The sequence below is a fragment of the Rissa tridactyla genome, chromosome 6 (assembly GCF_028500815.1).
Source record: "Rissa tridactyla isolate bRisTri1 chromosome 6, bRisTri1.patW.cur.20221130, whole genome shotgun sequence".
Classification (NCBI taxonomy): domain Eukaryota; kingdom Metazoa; phylum Chordata; class Aves; order Charadriiformes; family Laridae; genus Rissa; species Rissa tridactyla.
Window position 1 is genome coordinate 46,189,756 of NC_071471.1, and position 25,107 is coordinate 46,214,862.

The following is a 25,107-nucleotide window of genomic DNA, read 5'->3' on the forward strand; positions in this document are numbered from 1 at the left end:
CCCGATTGGAAGAATGATATGCACCTCCTTATATCATTCGATTTATTCTAACTTTTTGACATAGAAATCTGAGGGATGCTATACACTTGAGCACATTAAGATGGAGCCATTCCTTAACATTTGGATTTCTGGCAACTAAATCTCAGTTGTGGTGTCTTTTTGATATACAACAGCTACATAGTGCATGAAAATAATCCATGCACTTCTGCCCCCCAACAAATACAATGACGGTCTCCTCATTAATCATTTTAAAATTTTTATCTCCTTTGTGATTATTTGTTCATATCAATTTGTTCTGCAAATTGCAGTGAAGCTTTTGAAGACTCCTTCTCAAGTCAGAATTTAATTCTTCTGCAGACTTGACTCCACGTAACAATTTTGGACTGGATCCTGCATCTGGGTGCATGGGAAATAAAACTTTCAAAACAAAACCCGCTGCATACACATTAAAATATATTTTCAATGCATTATAATGAAGTTGCTTTAGGAACTACAGTGGTCTTAATAAAGAGTGAATGGAACAAAAGCACTGAAGTCAATACAATTGTTGGAATTAGTATGTCAAGATTAGACCTGCAGTCAATATATGCAATAAAGTAAGCCAAACAGGCATGTCAGAAACATTGTTTAGCTGGAAGTACAGCATACTTCGGATAGAAGACAAGTAGTACTCCAGTCCCATCAAAACTTGAGCAAAGGAAAATAAATGCCTAAAAAGTCCAGCAACTTCCTAAGAACACAGCTCAGTTAGCAATCTCAAACCATGAAAATAAGTATCGTATGTACATATAAAGTAAACTAGCCTGTGCATTTATAAGTAATCTAACTATAAATATTTTTCCCTTTTATGATTTAACTTCTTGCTCCTGTATTTTGCTTCCTGTTAAGTAATGGAGTCAAATAAACAATTGTTAGCATCTGGCTTCGCATGTTTAATATAAAATGACAAACACCACCCCCCCACCAAAATGCAGATTCTGAAAATCAGTTTTCTTTGTCCCTTGTCCCCCCATGTTCCCTTGTCCACAACAGACTGCATACAGTATAAAACGAAGTATAAGGACCAGCGCCACAGAAGGAGCAGACATACCGTCAAACAACCCATTAGGCTCTGCTCAAACGGTCTCTGGAAGGCTCTGGGGTCTCCGCACCAGTCCAGGAGCTCTGTTGCTGCATTATGGAAGTTTGCAGGGTTCTGTAAGTGCTGGAAAGGGAAGATGAAGCAACAGGGTAAATAAAATACACAAGGGCTGACATAGTCTTTTCTGCATCACATTAATGCAAAGTTTGGAAAATAGGAACAGCATTTGGAGACGCAAGACCTTAAACCAGTGAACACAGAAAATCCTACTTCGTTCTTATTAATACTTATGCAGATTTTCTAATTTTATGATATGAACCGTTTAGTTAGACACAAGCTGTAGCTGAAATACCAGAGCTCCCCTGAATTCCTTCCTCTATAACGTCACCTCTCCCATCTGCAAAACATAATGGATTCTACTCAGAAATCAAAACTGCCCAAGCCTAAATTGAGGGAAATTTCAGTCTTATGTTCACAGTCTTTGCCTTGGGCTTATGCCCCATTGTCGGGACACACCAGCACAGCCATGCCTTCCAACAATCAAGATTTTAATCTTTGCCTGCCAGCCAGGAGGCAAACACAACAGTCTCAGAAAATATCAGTAATTGAGCAAAGCAACACTTACTATACTGATCCTTTCTAGGAGCTTTAGTTTCTGTTCGTCGTGATGTACCATCATGAGCAATTTGGGTGATGCCCTTTGGGATGATGAAAAATGAGTGAAGTGCGGTGTCATACTGCCATGGCCAAAAATGTTTTCACATCCACTGAAAGCATGTAGAAATTTCAGAGTGCAATCCTACTTTTCCTAAGGAGGCTGACACAATTTTGAGAGAAAAATCTGGGTTTATTTTGGAATTTGCATGGGTAATGCCATTTTTTTTAACTATTATGTTCACCTCTGCCTTTGCACCGAACAACCTATAGTCCTGTTTTTAGAGGCATTTAGTAAACTTACCTGATACTATTATTCACACTGTTGTCCCTCACTCTGCTACATTGTGAAAGTATTCCAACATTTTAGCAGGAGCAGAGGGAGAGCACAGGAATGAAGGGATTCAATTTACATGAGTAATATTGCCACTAAATTCTCCAGTTCTCATGATGCTAGATGTTTCAATGAAAACTCCAGAAACAAGAAGAAAAGAGTGTATTTAGGAATTGTTGGTATCTTTTTAAATAGTGGTCTTATAATTCCTGGGATTGCTGAGAAAAACATGAAAATGAGATGAGCGTTTCATCTGGAAGGCACAAAACCCAAAGGCATAATTTTTAAAATACATCATTATTTTTGAATCAGTTGCATAATTTGGGAAAACACGACTGCTCATTTCTAAGCATCTGGATTAATAATAATGTTCACAACCTATTTTTTCCCCTCTCGTCCCCTCATGCCTGAGAAGCCGCATGTATTAACTCTAAGACAAATGAAGGAAAAAAATTCCTCCCATGGCAGGTTTTGAGGAGTTCCCAGTCCATGAGCTTTTGGATCACGTTACTGTAATTCTTATTCAATGAAGGCTTTTGGTCAGAGGCCTTGTTTTAACAAGAGATGACTGACATGTGGGGCACAGATTTTTAAAACAGTAGTAGAATTTGAAAAAGCAGACAGGCGTTATGCAATGCAGTTTTCTTCCTGTGCTCTACAAGCACTGACTACAGCTCACGCTACCATCTAGTTTGATAGCTTCACCTAGGCTGCATTTCAGAACAACATTGCTTTGCCAGCTGATCATCTAGTTGTTGGAGGAGTTAAACTATTGCATATACAAATTAAAGAGAAGAATCCAAGTAAATAAACATAAGCAGCCATATTTTAAGGCTTCTCGTAAAAAAAAAGTCCCATGAACAGAGCCAGCAGTTTGGGTTATGAATCTTATAAGTAAAAGGATGCCTTTTTGAAGGCTTCATTTAATCCTCCAGAGAAGTGACTGTCTGACACCAAACCTCTCAGTGTACACTCCTCCTTCCGCACGCCACTTTCATCTGCAGGGGAAACAGAAGTTGGTTCAAACCCCTCTACAACAGCATATGTAAGCTCTGCTGCTATCGAATATATGACTTCCAGAAGGAAAGAAAGGTGCATAAGCTGGTGAGAAAATCGCACCATACTGAACACATACCGCATAGGTAGGACACAGTCACAGATCTCTCAGTAGGGAAAAAAAAAAACAAACCCCAAACCCCTTCCACACAGAAACAACGTAAGGAAAAATTCACCGAAAGCTACTCAGTTCTGTACTTGAAATAGTCTTTAATAATCCTTCCATCCTTGTGAAATGAATTGAGATCTGTTGATGAAAAGCCCTAAATAAGAGCTAGATGCTATTTATTTTCACCAGTGTTGCCAAGTGCCAGCTACACGCATGACAACTTCCACTAATGCTTACAATGAAATATCCCCATTGAGAAGCAGAAATTATACTTGAATTAGAACAATTTTTATAGGTTTAGACTAACAAATGAAATGCAGGGGAGGGATTGGAACACCTCTCTTATGAAGAAAGGCTGAAGGATTTGGGTCTCTTCAGTCTGGAAAAAAGACGGCTGAGGGGGGACCTTATCAACACTTATAAATACTTAAAGAGTGTGTGTCAGGAGGATGGGGCCAGGATCTTTTCAGTGGTGCCCAGTGACAGGACAAGAGATAATGGGCACAAACTTGAGCATAGGAAGTTCCACCTAAACATGAGGAGGAACTTCTTTACCCTAAGGGTGGCAGAGCACTGGAACAGGCTTCCCAGAGAGGTGGTGGAGTCTCCAACTCTGGAGACATTCAAAACCCGCCTGGATGCGTTCCTGTGCAACCTGCTCTGGGTGACTCTGCTCTGGCAGGGGGGTTGGGCTAGATGATCTCCAGACGTCCCTTCCAACCCCTACCATTCTGTGATTCTGTGATCTTAGCCATGTGCTTAATTTTCAGTTTAGCACCACATAATGCCAATTTCTACTTACCATGACACCACTGAAAAGCAGTATCCCTTTCCTAGGGTAAAGGTCCAACATATATTAAATTTGCACTTTCCTGTGGAAGAAAAGGCTCCTTCTACTTGCCTGTGTCAAAGCAGGGGTGACCTCAACAACTTGATTTAATTGTTTGTTCTGTAACTCTCCATTAAGTTGCTTCACTGCATCAGGACAGAACACTGAGTCACACTATCATAACCTACTTCTTAAAAACAGAGAGGGTGCTGAAATCCTAACTTCTTAAATGCGACTGTGCCACTGAAACCAATTTAGAAGCCCATTCGGTAAGGTAAGAAATTCTATTAGTTCCATTATAGGCTAAAAAGCCCCCGACAAACCATAAGAAGCAGCTGTCAGAATACCAGTGGTTTCCATCTCTGGGGAGTGGCCTTGAGTAGTTTCCAAGATGAGAGAAAAGTTAGTCCTGCAGGGACACTTCTTGCAATGTCACACACAGTTCCATTTGGGACATATTTCTCACAGCTTTCTGACTTTCTTAATATTTTTAAATTAAGGTTCTCCTCCAATTTTTCTTTTTCAGATTGCAGAGGGCAAGGGTACTTTTGTGAAAAACAGAGAGAAGATCCAACATGAATCAAAGCGTGAAGGCAGGTGCAATTCCTTCCCTCAGTTACACAAGAGGACATTACAAATGCCTACTGTAATTTTTTATTTATTGACAGCTTAAACACTGCACCCAAAGCAAAAAGCCCCAATGTCATTCACAGCCTTGCAACAAAACGCCTGCTTGGGAAGACTATTACAACTACTATGTTCATTGAACAAGAAATTCAAGAGATTTTCTCAGCTCTCGATCCAAGAACAGAAGTACAAAACAAAGCTTATGCCAGATACATCCATCAGCTTTGTTGTGAAGCATTTCCCATGCATGGCTCCATCCTCTTCAACAGAAATTATTGGCAGCATTTTGACAGAAGCAAGGCGTGTGCCTGAAGAGTCTAGTCTGAAACTGTGCTTCATGTAAACAAGGCAAAGAAGATAAATCACCTCATTAATAGATGCTTTAGAAAAAAGTGACAATGAGCCAGACCTAGCTATGACACACCTTGGTGTATCTTCAAAGCTGCTAGAGTGAAGGGCCACCTAACTCCACCATGCTTGCAAGCAACAGTGTTTTCAACGAGTAAAGAGGATTAGTATAAATAAAATCTGAAGCAGAGATGAATAAAGGCCAATAAACTGAATGAATCAGTTATTTACCAGATTGCTTTTAGAATTATCTGCTTTTTAGAAGGCTATTAGTGAAACACGACAATTTCTATTATTTCAAAACCTAAGAAAGTTTTCAGCATAATCATTTATAACTCTAAAAACATAAGATTTCCTTAGCCTGAATGGAACAGAAATCACAGAAATACTTGATGCATGCGAGTGTATCATTATTGCAGGGATCACCAGGTGGTGCTTTGAAGAGACAGTCTCTCAGAGTCATTTATTTTTGGTCTTGGAAGGAATCTTGTGTTCTTTGTAGCACTTCAATTAACAGTCTGGTGTAGGGGGACGGACAAAACAGCAAAGGACTTTGCGCTCCATTTTACTGTGTCCAACAAGAGCAAATTGTACCAGCAGAGCCCCATTCTGAGGACTGGGCTGACATTTGGGCTGTATTCCAGGGAAGACAGGAACATCTACCTGCTGCTCGTGACCACCTCCGGCTTCAAAGTTTCATTTACGCGAAGAACAGACCATCTTAGTAAATTACAGTGGACATACAGGCAGAGGATGCAGGTATATTGGAACTCAAGTTCATTAGCTTTCACAGCAACTGTCACATACAAAAGCTGATGTGCAGCAATTTTTGATACAAACATTTCAAAATACAGCTGTTTCTCAAAATTGTGACTCCCTTCCAATTAGGCTGTGATCAAAAAGTCTTGATATACAATAAAACTCTGCAATGGGCCCAAAAGTATAAGCCTCATCCCACATATGAATTCAGGCACCTATGAGTGAAATAGGCATATGTAATAAAGATCTTATTTTTTAAAAGGATACTAAAGCGCAATCGAGTACTTTCAGTCTACACGCCCACACCAAAGTGGGTGCAAACCACTTCCTGCAACCAAAGTTGATTTTAGAGACAGAAACCAATTATCCACGTTGAAATATGGCAAGGACTACAGCCTTATCTCCTCTAAATATAGAAGACTGCAACCCAGATGTACACTCATGTATCTTAGACAGAACAGTCTAGTAAGTAATGGAAGAGTAACAGTCGAAATTAAGAGCAATTACAGAGGGTTAATGTTATCTCACACACACATCAAGAAATGCTAACATGACAGCAATGGTATGGAAAGCAAATCATTTAAACATGGAATCCATATGTTCCAGTTTGTTGCTATAGAAAACAAATGTAGAATTTCAATTTACAAATGACATCTCTGGTGGTGGATTTTTTTCTCTCTTTTCTGTGGAATACATCAGACTGAAGGCACAGACCTAATTTGCCACAACTTAACCTATTCAAAATGACATGTCATGCAAACAAGTTTTTGAGCAGCAAACTGCTTAACTATGCTAAACAAGTTATTGCATTTATTTACGTGATGTCGCACCAAATTATGAAGGCTGACTCAAGTTGTCTGTTTATTTTGCCGAGTTACGTCTGCTGTGTGTCTCACTCCTTGATTTAATTGAGCTGCTGAAGATAATATAACTTATCACACAGACACTGTGCCATGTTGCTAGATTCTAGGTTAATTAACAGTAGCCTACAGTCACTGAATTTCTCACATGGTTAGCCACTTGGACCCTGTCTATTGCCTAGCTTCACTAATCGACAAGTCTGGGAATTTTACATTAGCAACAGAATACACTAGCAACACACAGAGCTTTTGACTGCACAGAAAAAGAAAACACAGCTAGACGGCAGGTAGCCTTTTCTTCACTCTGAAATTAACCCGTTCCTACACACCACGTGGCAAGGCTGCACGCTTGGCAAAGCTTCTGGTACTCCAATTGGGGAAATTAAATTCAGGAGGCAGCTGCTCTCCTGCAGGACAGAAAGCTGGGGCTGCTGTTCCGCAAGTACTGCCAGCTAATGCTAGCACCGGCGGCTGCCAGCCCTGAAAGGCTCCTGCCTCCCACGGCTCTGCCTTCTCCTGCGCAGCACCAGAGGATGCATGGCTGCATGGTGAACCGGCCTCATCCTATACTAATAATTTTATCTGCACTAGCTGAAATGGCTAAATGCCGAAATGGCTAAATGCCAAAATGGCATGCGGTGCAGCTCCTTGAACCTTAGCACTACAGGGGAGCTAGCAGCAGTGTGTACCATTCCAGTGGCAGGCCACTCAGGAGCTCATAGGAATAGCCATGGGTCATCTTTTCATGCCAGTACCAGACTGAAGCTGACCTAAAACTAAGGATATATTTTCTTGATATGCTTAGTCTCATGGCAGGCTGCCCTGGAGAGCTTCTTCCCCAAACTGTATACTTCCACCACTTTCGGTGCATCAGACCACACTTGCTGTTCTGACTGTGAACTAACTTCCCAAATACTGATTTTCAGTCATCATTTACAGTGAGATTCCTCACGTGACCACACAATCATTAGACTTGACTCGAAGCTGTCAGCAAACAAGAGGTAGGGCTGGGAAAGTACCAGGACTCTGCTCTCAGCAGCCCACACGTTGGATTAAACGCATCATGAAACTTCTCCCGAAGGTGGAGCTATACCATCAATGTCAGAGGAAGACAAAGTTAAGGTAGCAGTACAAATACTCCTCCTGCTTAACAACGCCCCACCTTTTTAAAATAATGGTATTTTCAGTTATTTCAACCTAGAGAAATATTTTTTTGATATTAATATTCCTTGTTATTCTCCAGAAAACACAATGCACATACGAAGAGAGGTGCCAAAAGGAAATAATGATTTTTAGTGTTCTGATATTGCACATATTTACTCTGGGGTTAATCCTCAGACTTCAGCCAAGTTATTCCTAGTTTAGACACCAGGTTCATCTATGAGTTCTGCAAAACCTCACAACAGGTCCAGAATTTCAAGTGATATAAAACCCACTACAAAACTCATCTTTTCCAAATGATGGGCCAGATATTCAGCATGCCATCAGTTTTGCATAAAGCTCGTGACATTTGAAATGCATGTATACAACTCTGAAGTTCACATGATCTGCTTGCTATTTGCAGCTGCTGGCATGCAGGTTTTCAAGCCTTTCTCCACAACAATGGAATTAAATTCTCACATGGTTGTAAAATCTGGGAATTTAAAAGCAAAGAACACATACAGCAGTTATTGAGCTTCATATATAAAAATAAGGATGCTCAAAACTATTAATGTAGAAATTTAGGAACTAAATCGATTGATATTGGTTGAGGAAGGAGCTGACCTACACTTTTCCATGCCTAGATGACTTTTCTAACTTTGGTGCATAACCACTCCGGCCCTTGAGAGACAGGATTTGGTGTCTAGGTCCTTTGGCACATTCTGCAAGGCAATTTAGACTTTTTTTTTCTCTATCTTAATATTCATCCAGACATACCTACAATTGCATGTAATGAAAAATGCACTGCCGTACTGAAAGGGGGCAAAAAGGAGAGTAGGAAAGAAAGGAACCTGGAAAGGGAAGGGAGAGGGAGAACAGAACGATTACGTACCCTTCAACTGAAACAACCCAGGAGCAGAATTACTGTGGTCCTGCATGTTGGGCAAAGGGCGTCCAGCTTCCTAAGGAAAACTAATCACGTATCTAAAGAATGTAAACAGGATTCCTGGTCAGACACGCTTGACACAGCATAACCAAGAGGAGACAAGGCCAGTCTCTGTGTATTACTCAGCACACAACTATGTTCCCACTAGACCTAAATTTGATAGCTCGCTCAGCACCACAAGCAAGTAGTAGAGGGCCTGCAAATCCGCAAGGGTCATTTGCTGTAAAACATTAATAGAGCCTTTATTACATTAAGAGCTGAGCAGGCTCCGTGGGCGATCCCAACCACGAGCCCCTCTCCTCCTCCTGTGCACAGGCCTCTACTTCAAATCCCCATCCACCAAGAATTGTCTCTCTCCCTGGCGTGCCCTCCACTGCCTGCAACAGAGCTCAGGGGGTACTACAGAAATACAGGACATGAACTGAGGATATGCTTTAAATGTAAAAAATACCGTAAATGGAAATAAGCGGTTTCTTTATGGTTTTGGTGTTTTGTTGTTGTTTTATTTTTTTTTACAGACAAGTGTGATTATACAGAGGCCTTATCCACAAGCAGCTATACTCAGTATATTAAAAACTCATCTGCAATCAAGACTCAAAACAAATGGTCTTTTTCTTTTTCAAGAGGATAGAGGGGAGCATTGAGCTATTAGCTATTTTCTGTCTTTTGGGAGTGTGATTTTTGTTTATCTGAATATGGTTATATATAGTTCAATTCTCTACAGGCCCTTTCAATATCAAAGATTGTTTTATTTATAAAAAAATTAAAAGGCTCAAGCTGTGCATTTTGTATTCGGATAATCCCCCCCTCCCAATTTAGTGTTTGTGAGATTGAGAGATCCCTAATTAATAGAATTATCTTGCACTTACACGGCTCATTCCATCAGAAGCTTTATAAATATTTTATTAAGCTCACATTTTGAGAAGCACTAGATAGAGAGAGAGAGAGATTAAAACCATGTTAGCCATACCTACTTATAAAGAACAGAATGAAAGGGAGCCACGTTTGCTCCATTTGTCCACTGCAGCTTCATTTTCCAAGGAAAACAGTAAATACTGAGCAAAGATCAGCACCTACTTATCAGATGTTTTAACTACATGAAAATACTGGATAAGATGAGCAGGGGAGTGAACACTAAAGACAGAAGATCACATGCTAAACAAATGAGAAAAAGACAAAAAAAACCCAACCCACAAGTATCACTGAACTGCAAAAAAGCAAGTTGCCCAGTTGTGAGCTGTAAGGGAACAAAACCTGTACCAATGCAGATTTCCATTGATGCTTCTCTCATACAGTTTTAATATAAAGTGTGTGTATAAATCAATATTGGTTTCAGAAAAGGTGGATACCTGGTAATTGCATAGCCTTGTTCTGCTCCCTGGATCTCCTATACCATGAGCTCTGTGAGGAAGATTGTGCATCTATGCGCGTGTGCTGGAGGAAAGATATTGCAACCTTGGTTTGTCCATTAGTTTTACGTAAGTGTTAGAGATGGATTCAACATCCTGATCCTCAAGCACTATACACAGAAGATAGAAGAGCAAAAATAAGAATCACTCACTCCCTAGCTCTGCTGATCAGAATTACATTGTCATCTTCCTGCTCTGCACCTTTCATATCTACATAATGCAGTATATTTATGATATACTTTGATACAACTTTGTGTTATAAAAGGGAACATGAAGCAAATTAAACTTCTCTTGTCACAAACCCTTCTACTGCTGTTCACACCCACTCTCCCCTGCCCGAGGAAACTGTGACTTAGGGGTCTAAAGGCTGTGATCCAGATCTCACTGAAGATGGAAATGGGGGCACATTAGTGGCCATATGTCTTTTTGTTAATCTATCAATAGATGGAACAGCAGTGCCCAGTCCAATCTTTGTACTTTTCTTACCACCAGCACCCGGACGGCTGTTATGCCCACTGAGAGCACTGAGAACAGTACAGTTTGCAAAAGACGCAAAATAATCAGAGGGCTCTGAATTGTATTTCCTTAATCACTCATGAAGAGTGATTTTATGGGGAGAAAAAGTCAAGAAACAAAGGTACAACTGTTTGTCCTTTCTCTAAGGCCATGCTCAGTGATGCAAGGCTGCAATCTACCTTTAAATTTGCAATTACAGCTCAACTGAATTATGAAATCAGTTTGCCTAACCAGTTCACTCACTCTTCTTGGCAACTGAAACAAGCCATTTTCCATTAGTATCACCCTGTCATAACATGCTAGCATAAGGTGTCTCTATATGTGATTACAGCAACTATGCTGGGCCTTCTTTAGCTTTATCATTCCAATAGAAGTAACGATACAGGAGCTTTCTTCTCTAACGCCCTCATGATTTTCAGCTAGTAGGTTCAGTCGTAAATATCTCAACATATCAAGGAGTTAATTTTCTCAAACCAGTGGCCATGCCCTTTCCCTTAGAATGCTACTGTTAAATGCTGGATGTTAAATGCTAATGTTTTAAAGACATTAATGAAGTATTACAACATCTCTTTACTGGAAGATTACTATCAATATTGCATCTTTTAAAGAGAAATAATGCTACCCAAGAGTATAAAGTAAGTTGATGGCAAGGAGGGGGTGGTGGGGGGGGAGCACCAACTCAAATTTCTCTGACTTATGTACTGAACCAACTTTAAAAAAATGCATTTAAAATAAATACCTTTATTCATTTTCTAAATTTCAGGAGAATAAATGCACTGATTTTGAAAAATAACCAATGGTCTTCAATATACTCGATGAAATAGCAGCACATTTGTTGGACTCATTTTGTTTTCCAATTAATTTTTTTGACTCGTTGAAGTAATTTACTCACTGACTGTGCTTTTTATAGCACTTTTAATCAACTGATTTAATCTTTATTATTTTAATCTCTAAATCTATGCAGAGATAAAATCTCAAGGTGACTATTTAAAATGACCACTACGTGAACTGATACCACTGTGGAAGATGTAAAATTCACATGACCTATTCTCATGGGTCCTACCAGCCAGCTAGATGTCACTGACATATTTCAAAGTCAAAAGGAAAAATGCTTCCCCATACATCTTTTTCATTTGCACATGCTTACAAAACTGTCTGCAGCTCATGCTTTGTGACATGCCTATGGACGACGTTAATGGCTCTACTTGCGTAGTGCACACAAGCAATAGGGAGCAAACACCACCAGTGAGGAGCGGTGTTCCTTCAGTAGATGATGCTAGAGGTCTGCACAGCTCAAGGCTCTTGATATTAACAGTACTATCACCATTTCAATCAACTTTTTAAAAACACCTTCTGCTTTTACAAACAAGTACAACGGTCCTTATGCGCAAATGCTGTGTAAGTCATACCTGCTACGCATTTGCTGTTGCACTAATGCGGAAGGAACTCAAGTAGCAACCACATACGTATGAAGGAAGAGCCAGAAATGGCATGACAGAATCTAGAGACGCGTTGCCAGCTATTTCACATGCTCACTACAGAGTTTGACCCAGCTGCTGACAAAAAAAGATTTCCTATGCTCACCTGACACCGAGGTGACACCACGGATCCAACTTACAAATTTCTAGAATTTTCACATGTTCATCCTTATTTAACAATAGGCAATTTTAAGCAATAGGCCAGATTAATTAGTTGCATTGAAAAGATTATTTTTTTTCTAAATACTATGGATGCTAGAAGTTTTATATATAAGTTTAAAACATATATATTTTCCTTTTTGAAAACAGTTAAGAATAGTAACATCCCAGCCCTCGAGGACAGGTGCTGCAGTGAAACAAGCAGCAGAACTGGGAAGAAGTGTACCCACACGAATTTTACCAGCCCACCTCAAAAGATGATGGGTTATATTCCACCCACTGGAATCTCCTCAGAGAAACAAACCAGACAAATGCTGTAAGCATCAAGAAGGTGTTCTCTTCCCCCTCCCTTCCAGAAGTGCTTCTAGCACTTTCCCTCTTTGCTGTTTCCCTTGTGGCTTCACTGCCTGAGCCAGAGCAGTCCATACCAGGATGCAGGATCTAACAGGGCAGGAATGTTGATTGACAAGTCTCTAAATGGACTAGAGGAGCCAGGAAAGCTGGTCTGCTGTCAGTTTTTCCTAAACATACTTAACTGTAGCAGAGGAATATTCCAACAGACTGAGCATGAAAGCAGACAAAGGATTTGCAGCTATGGGTCTCAGGAAAAAAAAAAAAAAAAAAAACAAAAAAATATAGCTACTAAGACAGTATTGATGGACCATTCAACCAATAAACTGTAATACTTGAGGTCCATCAAATATCTTTTCATGGAAAAAAAAAGGTCTTTTTCACCATTAGCCTTACTGCTATATGTTATTTCACATATAGCTGTTAAAAAACCCTGTAACACTTACATGGGCTACAACAAAAAAATATGTATTCTAAATAAATGTGCCCTTCATAAGAATACTTCTAATTTTCAAATTTCTTCAAGAAAGAAATTTTCATTAAGCTTTATTAAAACCTTTTCAGCTGTAATTTCAAACCAGCCCATTTTAACCAGTCCAAAATATATTAAAAATGACATGTTTAGGGCTGCTGAGCATTTACATGAGTCTGCAACAATAACACTGAAGAGCAGAAGAATTAGTTCATACATTTCAGGGCTTAAATGCTAACAGTTATGTAAATATACAACAAAGAATTCTATTTTCCTCTGAATTGCAAGCGACCAAAAACCCAGTTGCTGAATGATGAAAGAAATGGGCCTGCTTGTTTCCAATTTCAGCAAGAAAATATCAACAAAAACACACAGCAATTACAACTTTTAGCATATCTCTCTGAATGGCTGGGGAGGCATTATAAAGTATCGCAACTGCAGCAATTCAGCAAGCTTTCTTGAAGGAAAGAGGGGAGAAATGCTAATCTGTTTCTAGAAATCAGCAATGTGATGTGTGCCTCCAATTAAGTGGGGTTCCCCAAGTGATCCAGCATCATTTGATGATATTGCCCATTGTGTCCTGATGTACCGTGACACAAGCAGCAGAAACAACATTCTCTGTTCCCACTACGACCAAATACTTTTGACACCAGAGAGCCTTTTCATACTTCCCTTTTTAACCTGTTTCTAAAATTTCAGCACAGCTTCAGTATGTACCTCGACAACCACCATCAGCATGGCAGGAAGGTATCACACATCTCTTCCGAAAGGGGTGGCTTCCTTGTAACTTAAATAAAGATTTTTCTCCATCTTCCTCTTTTCAAGAAGTTCAGAAGAGATGTATAGAAACCTTACAAATTGACTGACAGCAAATAAAGACAACAAAAGGCAGAGGTCCCTAGATTTAAAATAGCTCTAAATGTTTAAAGTGGACCCATCAGGGTGACAGTAGAGAGGACATGTCATGCAGCCCACTGATTTTACCTGACATTTGCTTGTATCACATAAGGAAAATAATAGACAGTGTTTGATTAAAGCCATACCTCTGGTCTGTTATGAAGAACGGTTTAAGAAAAGCAGTCAGTTCTCTGTTGGGACTTCCTATGCAGTGGGAGCCAAGCTGGCTCCTTCAGAAGGCTGCGCCTGGGCCCTGGGAAGCCCTCATATTCAGCCCTGTGCCTGCCTGAGCCAGCCGCTGCTGCCCTGGAGCTCCATGGTGGATGGTGCATCAGAGCCACCCAAACCATGAGTACTCTGTAGATAAACAGATTATTACTGCAGCCTCGAACAGGGCAGTTTTCAGGGGCTATCAGACCTTCACTGAGCACAAAATCATTTTGTGTTTTTGTTTGTACGGACAAAGAATTAAAAGAAAAACGCCTGCACCCTGAAGATCCAAGCCTCCCTCAACATACCCTGAAGAGTCTCCTGTGTCACGACAAACTAATTGCATGTGTTAAGGGAAGCCTGTTACTTTGGCTTTTTCCACTGTACATCAAAAAGAACTGTGTTTGATTTTAAAGCACATACACTTACAAATACTGAGGGAATCAGCTACAAAGAGACCACACAAGCTGTTCCAGCCTTCCACAGAAGTCTGGGTTTTTTTCCAGCGTAAATACACAGCCACCTCTTCAGTTTGCCCTTTCATCTATTCTGAAACACTTCTTAACACACACGCACTTCATTTCCTAACTAGCTGATCATATACAAGTTTTGGATTTGCAGCTTTAAAGCACTAAAAAAGATGAAGGTAAAACACAACCTTGATCCTGGAACAGAAGTCAGTGAGGATATTGTGGGTGTCTCACAAGTCACAGAGCTGGGAAGAAAGAAGCCTGTCTTGACCCTGTGTTGAAACCTGATCTAGTTAAAGACGCACATGGATTACCATTTATAGCATTTCTCAGGGCCTGGGGTGAGGGGCAAGGAGGGCGGCAGCCAGCTCTAGGTCTGGCTGCATGAGCCACTAGCTGCCAGCAAGGTTATAAAACATGCAGATGCCGGGCGCCAAGGAAGGATGGTTTTCCTCCCCCTGTTGCAGTGCACCTTCTATGCCACTGCCGCGTTCATCATCCCAAAAGCACACGTCTCTTCAGGAGAACAGCAGCACTGTTTATTCACAGGCTGGGAAGAAAGGATAAAAGGCTGGAGACTGGGGAAGAAAAGGCAGGCAGATCCTTGTGTGACCCTGCAGTTAATCCCCCAAAACAGTGATGATACATTGATGTGACTACGCAAGGTACTGCTTTGCTCCCAAAACTAACGTGAACATAACAGTGTGCAGTTTGGTTCTCTATAGGTGAAGTGGAAATTACTCTTTGTGGTACCAAGTTAATTTTGCCAGCTAATGACTTGTCTCAAGGAACAACGTAAATGTCTCCAAGCTGAAAATTTATGACCCTGTGACAGCGAGGTGAGTCTCCTCCAAAAAGCTGGTCAGAGTCAGTTTCTGCTTCTTTCTCCACTACAGCAAAGGTACCAGCAAAAGATTTTGGAACTATGAAAAAGTAAAGAGCAATCTCTATGCTAACTTCTTCGACAACAAAAATTAAATCAGCCATTCCTCTTCAACAAAACTACAAGTATTTCCACTTTCATGAAAAAGCTTTCTGCTATATATTTTTGGTGTTCAACCACTGTCTTCGTTAACTATGCATTTTCATGAGTTGAAAACGAAAGCATCCCTATTCTCCTACTCGGGCCTATACAGAGCGCAGGCACTGTGAATTCATGTCTGACAGAAGAGAGCAGCTATGCAAGCATGCTTCTGCTCACCAGAAAACCCCAAGCTTTCTTCCAGGCAGGATCAAACAAAACCGAGAATGCTCCATGAATGCGGAGAAGTCTGACCTTCCTCCCTTCCTCTCAGCCTTCATCACTGAAGAAATATCCCAGCTGCATATGTAAATCAACACTATGTATAAATGAAGTTAGTGGTTTACCTGACAGAGTACCCATTACATAGGCAAAAATATATCTTTAACACTGTAAGAAGTATAATTTGATATTCTTTTATTTAATTAAAAGAATACAAATTCTCAATGTACAGAAGCCGACAGCTCTAGAAAAAGGAACTGAGCCGCATCCTCCGTTTGTCCCCAGTTGATCTAAAAGTCTGCTCTTACAGCTGGAAGGCTACATTGTTCTGCAAGTCACTTCATTCTGCAAAGTCACTTCATTCTTCATCCTGTGGGCTATGATGGCCAAAAAGGACACCAATTTGTGCCAGTCAAGGGCATGTTTTTTCTGAACCAGATAGTTGTTCATAAGAAACTGGGATGAAATCCCAAAATTTGTATTTCCCTAAGGCCTCTAAAGGGCCATGAGACACATTAAGTTTCACCACAGAGCGATGAAAGAGAGAGAGAGCCATCACAGATCAAGGCAGGATTATAACCAGCAATTCTGCAGGGACATATTCCTGTTTCTGCTCCTTGACCTACAAACTAGCTTTGTTTGATTTATTCTGAAATCCTCTCTTATAAAGGAAATATGGCGAGAAAAGTCAGGTGGTTTAGGTATAGAACTCTATTCTTTTTTTATATCCCTCAAAGCATCTGCATGGTCATACTTGCAGACAAACACATATTTTCTGTTCTTTGCATTACGACATATTCTAGAAAATATAAACTTCTACTAATATCTAGGCAAACATGATAAAACATAATAATGGAGACTGCTGAAACTATGAGAATGGAAACAGATAATCATAGAATTGTAGAATATCTCAAGTTGGAAGGGACCCATAAGGATCATCAAAGTCCAACTCCCTGCTCCTCACAGGACTACCTACATCACGTGACTAAGAGCATCATCCAGATGCTCCTTGAACTCCAACAGGCTTGATGCTGTAACCACTTCCCTGGGGAGCCTATTCCAGTGATCCCTCTCAGCGAAGAACATTTTCCTAATGTCCAGTCTCAACTTTCCCTGATGCAGCTTCATTCCATTTCCTCATGTCCTGTCACTGGTCAGCAGAGAGAGGAGATCAGCACCTTCCCTCTGCTGCTCCTCTTGAAGAAGTTGTAGATAAAGGAAAATAAAATAAGTTTAAAAATCTAGACTGATCCAGTACCACCCCCATGCTTATTTTTTATCAGTTCCTTTGATCTAGGGTGCTTGTGTCTACAACACAAAGAAATCTATGAACTGAGAAATGCTATACTCCCTCACGAAGCAATATGCACATGACCCACAACAAAAGTAGGCAGGTAGATTTTTAACTTAATACAAATATAAAACTGAAACAGCAGGACTCTGGGCTCCGAACATGCTGTGGACTGAACTGACAGAAAACTGCTCAGACAACAGGAAAAAAATTATTTGGGAACATTATTTCATGGCATAATGTCTTTCTGGTTTTCCAATGTAATTCAGAAAATTTCAACCGGTTCTGAAGAGATGAACTTTGGAGCTCATCTCATGGACCCATCTGGGATAACCAATCTTCAAAATACCTGTGTGCAGCTTGCATGAATGCACCTGTTTGCAGCATGCATGCATTGGTTTACAGATAAAACCAGGAAACATCAACATGAGAAACCATTCTCTTGCTCACCTCCTCTACACAAAGGACCATTGCTGTGAATTCTCTCTAAGGATACTTGTATGCGGAGAAGAATGTATGTGAGAGGAGGATACATGCTGCCTGCAACACTAAAGAGCAAAGCTCACTGAGAATGGTGAAGCAGGGAAAGATGGCATCTACTTATTCCATCCTTGCCTTTGTAGTTTTTCTTGGTTGTAAAAGCACAGTTACAGGGCGGAAATCTGTAAATGAGACTTAGATTGCACTGCTTTTTAGGGAATTATAAGGGCTCTTCACCTTTACAAACAGGTGCTTCTGAAAATATTACCTTGCAAACAGAAGTTTTTACATCTCCATGCAAACTGATTAACCTGAGCACTTGGAGGTATGCCAACTGCCCAAGTTCTGAGTCTCCAGGCAGTGCAGTTCTCAGGTCAGACACTGGACTAGAATCAAAACTGGCCTGTCGAAATTTTAGATTGCTGTGCTCAGAGCACAAGTAGGATGGCTGCCTGCTGTGACACCTTCAGGGCAGAACTAGCAGGACTAGCAGCACTCTGCTTTCAGCTGAGACAGATTTGTTGAGTCTCCAGGCTGAAGATTTCTTAGAAAGGTGAAAGGGAAAGTTTGGCTTTTGAGGTTTATACACCAGGTCTTGCAGCAGATATAATCTTCAATTAGATTTTCAATGTCTCATTCCTACCACTCTCCCCTCTAAAATGCAAGCATATTCATTAAGCAACAGGTAACCACAATGCACAGCATACCCTGCCAGACAATACACAATGCGGGTCTGGCAGCAGTGATCTCCACCTTCAGCTTACCTGTTTTATGCACTGCAGCCGGTCATTGGTCTGCTGTATGTGCCTGTCCATAGAATTCATTTTGATTGTCTCCACTTTCTTCTACCTGAAAGCCATTAAAATCCCTCGATCTGCAAGACAAGAAGGACAGTAAAGATCACTGAGCACAGTCCATGCACTTCTACCACCTAAACAATCGAGCAGAGCCAATTGCAAGAAAACCCTGAGCACTTTGTGAGATAAAATAGTAATAATCCAAACAACAATGACAGTCAGGCTTTTGCAAGGACAAGGGCATGGGGATTCTTCCTAATCTTCCTCTAAGAGAAAATACCTCCCATAAATATTAAATGAATCAGATATGACAGAGAATTATACGGCCAAAAAAACCACAAAATGTGTGTTACAAAGACTCTGGATTTCTGCATTGCAAACAAAAGCAACAGGTATACTTTGGACTCTCCTACAACTAGCAGGCCTATTTAATGAGCCCTTGAAATGGCTGAGAAGACAGTGAGGGAACGACTGGGATTCACAACTCAACAAGACTTTCATAATGACTAGCAATTCCAGATTCACAACCTAGTATATACGGAAGAGGACTGATGTTCAGACCAAAGGCCTGAGCAGCTCTTGCCTTCTAGAAAAAGTGTGCCCTTTAAGGTATCTATAGCTGAACAAACTACTTGTTACTTCTGGAAAAATATGTCCTGCACTCTTTAGGCCCACCTCTAACAAACTGTGTCACTTCAGGCAAATTAAAACATCCCTGTGACTTTAAAAAAAAAAAGTATCTAGAAAATGGAAGACACAGAGTGGTGTTAAGAGTTTTAATTCATGTTGCTACAGTGTATAAAATCATCAAATGAAAACTGGCAACAAGTTATGATGACCTAAAGAGCAAATCCACAGCCCCCTAAGCCCACCACTGATGCTCATCATGCTGAGTTATGTTTGTGGATACAGCTTGGTACACACTGGTGCCATCAAGACGAGCCCTGCTCTGTGTATTCGTTAACTCTTTTTCAGAGCCATGCTTTACATCATACTCCATGATCACACATAAGCAGCTCTTTGTCAAGATAACAGTATGTGTCTGGAATCAAAAACAACGCCTGCAAGACAGGGAAACAGTAGGTGTTAAATCAACACGCACACATCATGCCGAATTCGCCATTTACCTCTCCCTTATCCCTGTGTTCAGACTGGGGTAAGGAGTTAGCCATAGCACAAACAGCTCTACTGATCTGAAAGGCAGGAATGGTGAAAACGCCACTCAAACTTGGACCAAGAGCAAGACACTAAAAGCACAAGTAAGCGTAAGTAAGCCTCCTGGTGTGGGCACGCTGTGCATTTCACTGTGCCCCTTCCACCCATTACCCCCTTTTCTCTGGCCTTGCCAGTTTTCCTATAGTGGCAGAACAGCAGATCATAAAGATGGAAGCCAACAGCTAATTAACAGTTTCAGTCCATAATTCATACTACCAAATGGTTTGCACCATGACTTCTACTTATTTATGTTTTAAGTAGAACTGCATGAGACTCCAGCCTGTACTTAATAAGCTGAGCAGTTTTAAGTGCTTTTTTCTAGATTCACCTCTCAGGGGCACAGAGTTGTTTCCCACATACATATGTATACTCTGCTGTTTTAATCACTTTCATGGCATCTAAAATGGAAATGAAACCATAGATACTGCGCATTGGAACATGAAAACAGTCTTTGCCTACATATTCTCATATCCTTCTACTGTGACAGAGCGGTACAGTCTAAGGAGTTGTATCCTCACACTCACGAACAGGGAGTGGGCATGGATTCAGAAATACATACCCAAATGCTGTATTTATATAAAACTTTATATGAGCACAAGTAAGGTCCTGGACTCACACAGAAGCCTCTCCCTCATGAATCTCTTCAGTGGCACTGAGCAGTTTGTTATTCTGAGAGCTTTTCATAACAAAACTCTCTTCCACTCCCTACAAACACATAAGAGACAGCAAATTTTTCAGATAGTTGTTCAGTTAGAGAAGCTGGCTGCTCACCACTCCTACCACACGACTCAACATCTCTTCAGTTAAAGTACCTCTACAAGTCCAGCACTGCCCATACTCAACCCCCAGAAGGAGAAGAGTGTTCCCCATGGTGGGAACCCTGACTGCATGGCTGTCATGGCAAGACAGACTCCAGACCACAGCATCCGCGTGCATCCCACATACCCAAGCCGCCTGAGATTTCTGTACCTAGCTGATAATGTTCTTCCATGGCTCCTGCCGGATTAGACTTGGGAAAAGAAATCTTTTCTGCTAGACAGCTAAATGAGGTCTTACAACAGCAGCTCAAACTCCTCATCTCCACACTCTAGACACAAGAGGGTTCAATAAAGCACTCCTGTCAATAAATTATAATACTTATGAAATGGAAAAGCCTGTTTCACATACAAGTATTATCGTTTGATTATGCCACTGCCACCTTCTCCATAGCAAATACCATCCAAAGGTCCTTTAGCAAGCGTAAATTGATAGATTTTATTAAAAGCAAGTAACACGGTCTTATCTGCCTGTAAGACCCCCAAACAGACCTCAGTAGTCATGAAGTTTAATCTCTCAGTGGACAGCAGAGGTATTTATCAAGAGATAAGCTAGCCCAGAGATGACACCACTTCAGCAGTGATCCATCTTACAAGCTGGGACACATTATCTGCATTTTAATTGAGCATCAGGACAGATGGAGAAGGGCACGCTGAAAACAAACACAAATGTATTCATGCACATAAATTTTTGTTGAAATACTTGAAGAAAGGCAAACTGAGGCTGCTTAAAAAAAAAAAAAGTCAGGATATTTTTGCTTAATGAACCAGTATGCAAAATACCGTATTTCTGGTCGACTTTGTGACACAGTTTTTGTCTATTTCGGCATTACCTATTTAACCTCCTCAGTGCCATACAGCCACATAGAGAAACTGGGAGCCAAGCTGAAAAGACTGTCTGTCCCAAGCAAGAGATACATAGACATACCCTATACTGCCAGAAAACACAATTCTCAAGCACAGCCAGATACACCAGCACTCAGGCTCATGGCTAGTGGCATCAGGAGCTGCCTCTGGTGTTACTGGCAAACATGTTTCAGGGCTGGGAGACTGCAGAGAGATTTTACATGACAACGACTTGCATTCATGTACTGTCACTCAGGCCAACAAACTATCCCGCACGTTGATTTACGAACTGTACATATAACACAACCCTAATGCTCTGCCTTCTAGTTAACCGTAAACAAAATCAAATGTTACTGTCGGGCACCTGAACCACAGCTTACTATTGTACTTGTCCAAATTGTCACTTCTCCCACACAGCATAGCTTCTCAAAGCCCATTTGGAAAAGCCGAGGGCAAAGCACAGAGAACGAACTTGCACGACTGAGCAGGACTGAAGGCAGGACTGGGAGTGCAGTCCCCTGCTCTGCTAACACAGATATGCCATACAATTTCTGTCATAAACTCATCAAATTCAGTCTCAAAAATAGTTCTGCTTTTAACACCCAATGGCTTCCACTGAAAAGCACTCTCTGACTCTCACCCTTCCCCTAGTAGCTAGAAGTATGTTCACTTCCATCCTCAACTTCATTTGTTCTCACCTCCACCTCTTCCCCCTCACTGCACGGACGGACACCCACCACCCCTTTATCGACACCGGTTTGCTACTTTAACCAGTCCAAGCTCATTTATTCTCTTCTGGTCAAGAGAAGCCCCTCAGTCTACTAATTCCCCCAGGGCAGTAAACGTTTGTTGCATGCACTCAACAGCCAAAATTGTACATATGAAGCCTCACCACGTACAACGACATTAACACATTGTACTTGAAATATCTTACCTCACCCCCACAAGACTCATTTTTACCTTTCTCTCAGATACACCATAAGAGCATCAAATAGAATAATTTTTTTCAGTTAGCACACCATCTCTAAGTCATTTCTGCTATCAAAAATGCAGAGCTCATTAGTGGGAAACCATTATTATTGGGAAATTATTCTTTCATAGGCCTCAGCAAGAATTAAAAGATTAAATGTGGGAAGTGAGAATTATCATATGGATCTGAAATTTCACCAAGGCAGAATAAAAATGTTGACACCAGACCGTTTTGCCTTGAAAAAATACCAGCAGAATTAAATTTCCAGTAACTATACCTACCACACAGGTACTGCTGTACACTGGTCTGGTTCTGACGTGCACATCTTCATGCTGTAATTTTAAAAAAATGCCCTTTCTGTCGATCTCAAGCTGTTTTAAAAGTAGCAGCAAGATCACTTTACTTGAAAATAATGGTGCTTAAGATACAGAAAGGCCAGCAGGGCTGAATAAGAGCAGACTTCTATTCGGTTAAGTGCCAAGCGTTTATCAGGTCACAAGTGAAAATGACTTTGCAGGGTCCCTCAGTAGCCTCTGGTGTACCTGAACTAGAAACCATGCTAAGATTCAGGTGCTGCAGGCAGCTCAAGAGACAGCAGGGGATGTTGCTGATCGGGATTAAGGGTACTGGCAGAGTGGGATAGAGAAGGGAATTTTACCCGGTGCTTCATAACAAATCCCCTGTTTGGTGCACACATTAGGCAGAAAGGTCGTATGCTACTGCTTTATATGCTAACTCCATCCAAAAAGATAAACAAAAAAAGAAGTGCTCCAAGCACCTTCTGGTAATTCAGCAATAAAAAGGCCCATTCTTCTGCTGTCTTTCTGAGGTGAAGACCCAATCTCTCGCTCTTAAAAAAAAAAAAAAAAAAGAAAAAAAAAATTATGTGAATTATTCTTTGCCTTCCTTCTTCCCTCCCCTCTAGCATGCGAGTTTATAGCCCTAGGCAGTAATTAAAGAGCCCTCATTTACATATTTATGATGCCTCAAAAATGGAGAACGTGTTTTTTTAAAGGAACAGATGTATCGACCTGTTAGACTTTTTTTTTTTAACCCTGAACACACTGAATGTTTTTTCTTAAACGATTACAACAAAACTCTCTTCAATACTGAAAAAAGAAATTATGTAGTGGCTATAAGAAAGAGAGTTTCACAAGCTTCTGCTACACTCTGTGTTGGCTGAAAGTTCAAGTTAGGAATTTGCAGTTATTGTATCAGAAACTGGACTTACAGAAACATGCTTAAGAAGAGCAATTTAGTAAAACACGGGCCCTACCAATTCCTTAGGCAGCCTAAACAGCCTCCTAAAAAAAAAAGTTTGAAAAAAAATAATCAAACATCTCAGCACTGCTTCAAAACACTGACATGTCTAAAAACATACTGCAGTTTGAAAGGAAGTGTGGTTTCAGTTCTGCTCTGGGGCAAGCTCTCCTCACGGCCAGGGCTACCATCCACAGTAAGAGCTCTGGCCACGCTGGGACCAATGGACCACAGAAACCTGCTCACCTGCAGCCAAGGGAGACCCGAATCACCAGCACTGACCTTCTCCCCAAGTTGAGGGAGACCCCTCACACTGTGCTTTTTGCTCTTCTTCCCCTCTCCCAGGCTTTCTTCCCTCACTGGCGGGCAAAGACAGAAGCAGAGCAGAGCTCACTGGAAGCACGTTCCCCACCGCCCGGCCGAGGCTGGTGCAGGCCCCACAGCCCCACCAAGCCTGGCCACCCCCCTCACCTGAGCAATCAAGATTTTCTGGAGAAATCAAGTTTTTAGCGAATTACCTTTCCCCCTGAAAGAGAGAAGAGCAGAGAAGGCAGACCTTCCAAGGAGACAGGCGAGGCAGGGAAGCAGTGGCTGTGAGGCGCTGGGGGGCCGGCAGCACCGGGCCAGGCTGGGTTTCCGTCCCCCCAGGGCCGGCACACCGCCAGCCACCCTGCGGGAGCTGCGGCTACTACAGGTAACAAGATCTACTTTGAAGCCACTTCGGACCGCTCAACGGAAGAAGGACATGAAAAAAAGATACAGGAAAACCCCTCATCAGTCAAGAAACTCCTTTTTTAACATCACTGAGTAAGTGAGAGGACGAAAAGAAGAAAACTGTTCCCTAGACGGGAATTCAACATGGCAGTTTTCAAGCGCCCCTCTTCCCCGCCACAGAACCGAAGCTGGCTAATAGTGTTTATTCAGTCAGCTACAACTAATAATTCCCTGCATGTCTGCAGTGTGCGGAGGGTCGCGGGGCCGAGGGGACCCGCGGCAGAGCTGCCCCAGCTGAGCGGGTGGAAGCACCAAGCAAGGGCGCCGGGCCGGGCCGTAAGGGGGAGCCGGGCCCGCTCCCCGCCGCGCCGGCAGGGGGCGCCGCAGGCCCGCGTCGCAGCCCTGAGGGAGCGCGGGGCCGGGGCCGAGCAGGCGAGAAAGCCGCGTTCCATCGCCCGAAGGCGCGTATCCCTGAGGCGGCGGGTCAGAAACAGCCCGGCGGCCCTCGGGAGCCTGTCGCCCCAAACGATAAATTTAAGGAACATCTGTTACCTCGGGGCCCGGGCCTGGTGGTCAAACGTGTCGGTCCAGGGACAAAACAACATCTAATTCCACTTGACGCTTTCCTTAACGTTAAACACCTTTTAAAAAGTTGTTTCTTGAACTATCAGCACGCGCGCCTCGGTCGTGCCCACAGATGAACACTATTAATTGCATGTAATTGCATTAATTCTCCTTTTCAGCATGAGGCCGGTGCCCTCCTGCAGCCCG

General features: G+C 41.7%; 1 protein-coding gene across 8 annotated transcripts in view; it reads right to left on the reverse strand.

Annotated features, from left to right (window-relative positions):
• ZMIZ1 (zinc finger MIZ-type containing 1) overlaps nt 1-25,107 on the reverse strand; it is a 352,031-nt gene that overhangs the window by 138,932 nt on the left and 187,992 nt on the right. For all 8 annotated transcript variants that reach the window (XM_054205564.1, XM_054205566.1, XM_054205572.1 and 5 more), the window contains 2 exons: nt 18,484-18,593; nt 1,091-1,204 (listed from right to left, as the gene is read on the reverse strand). In XM_054205564.1, coding sequence (XP_054061539.1) covers nt 1,091-1,204; nt 18,484-18,543 — 174 coding nt within the window. In that variant the 5' untranslated portion in view covers nt 18,544-18,593. The remainder of the gene's footprint in view (nt 1-1,090; nt 1,205-18,483; nt 18,594-25,107) is intronic.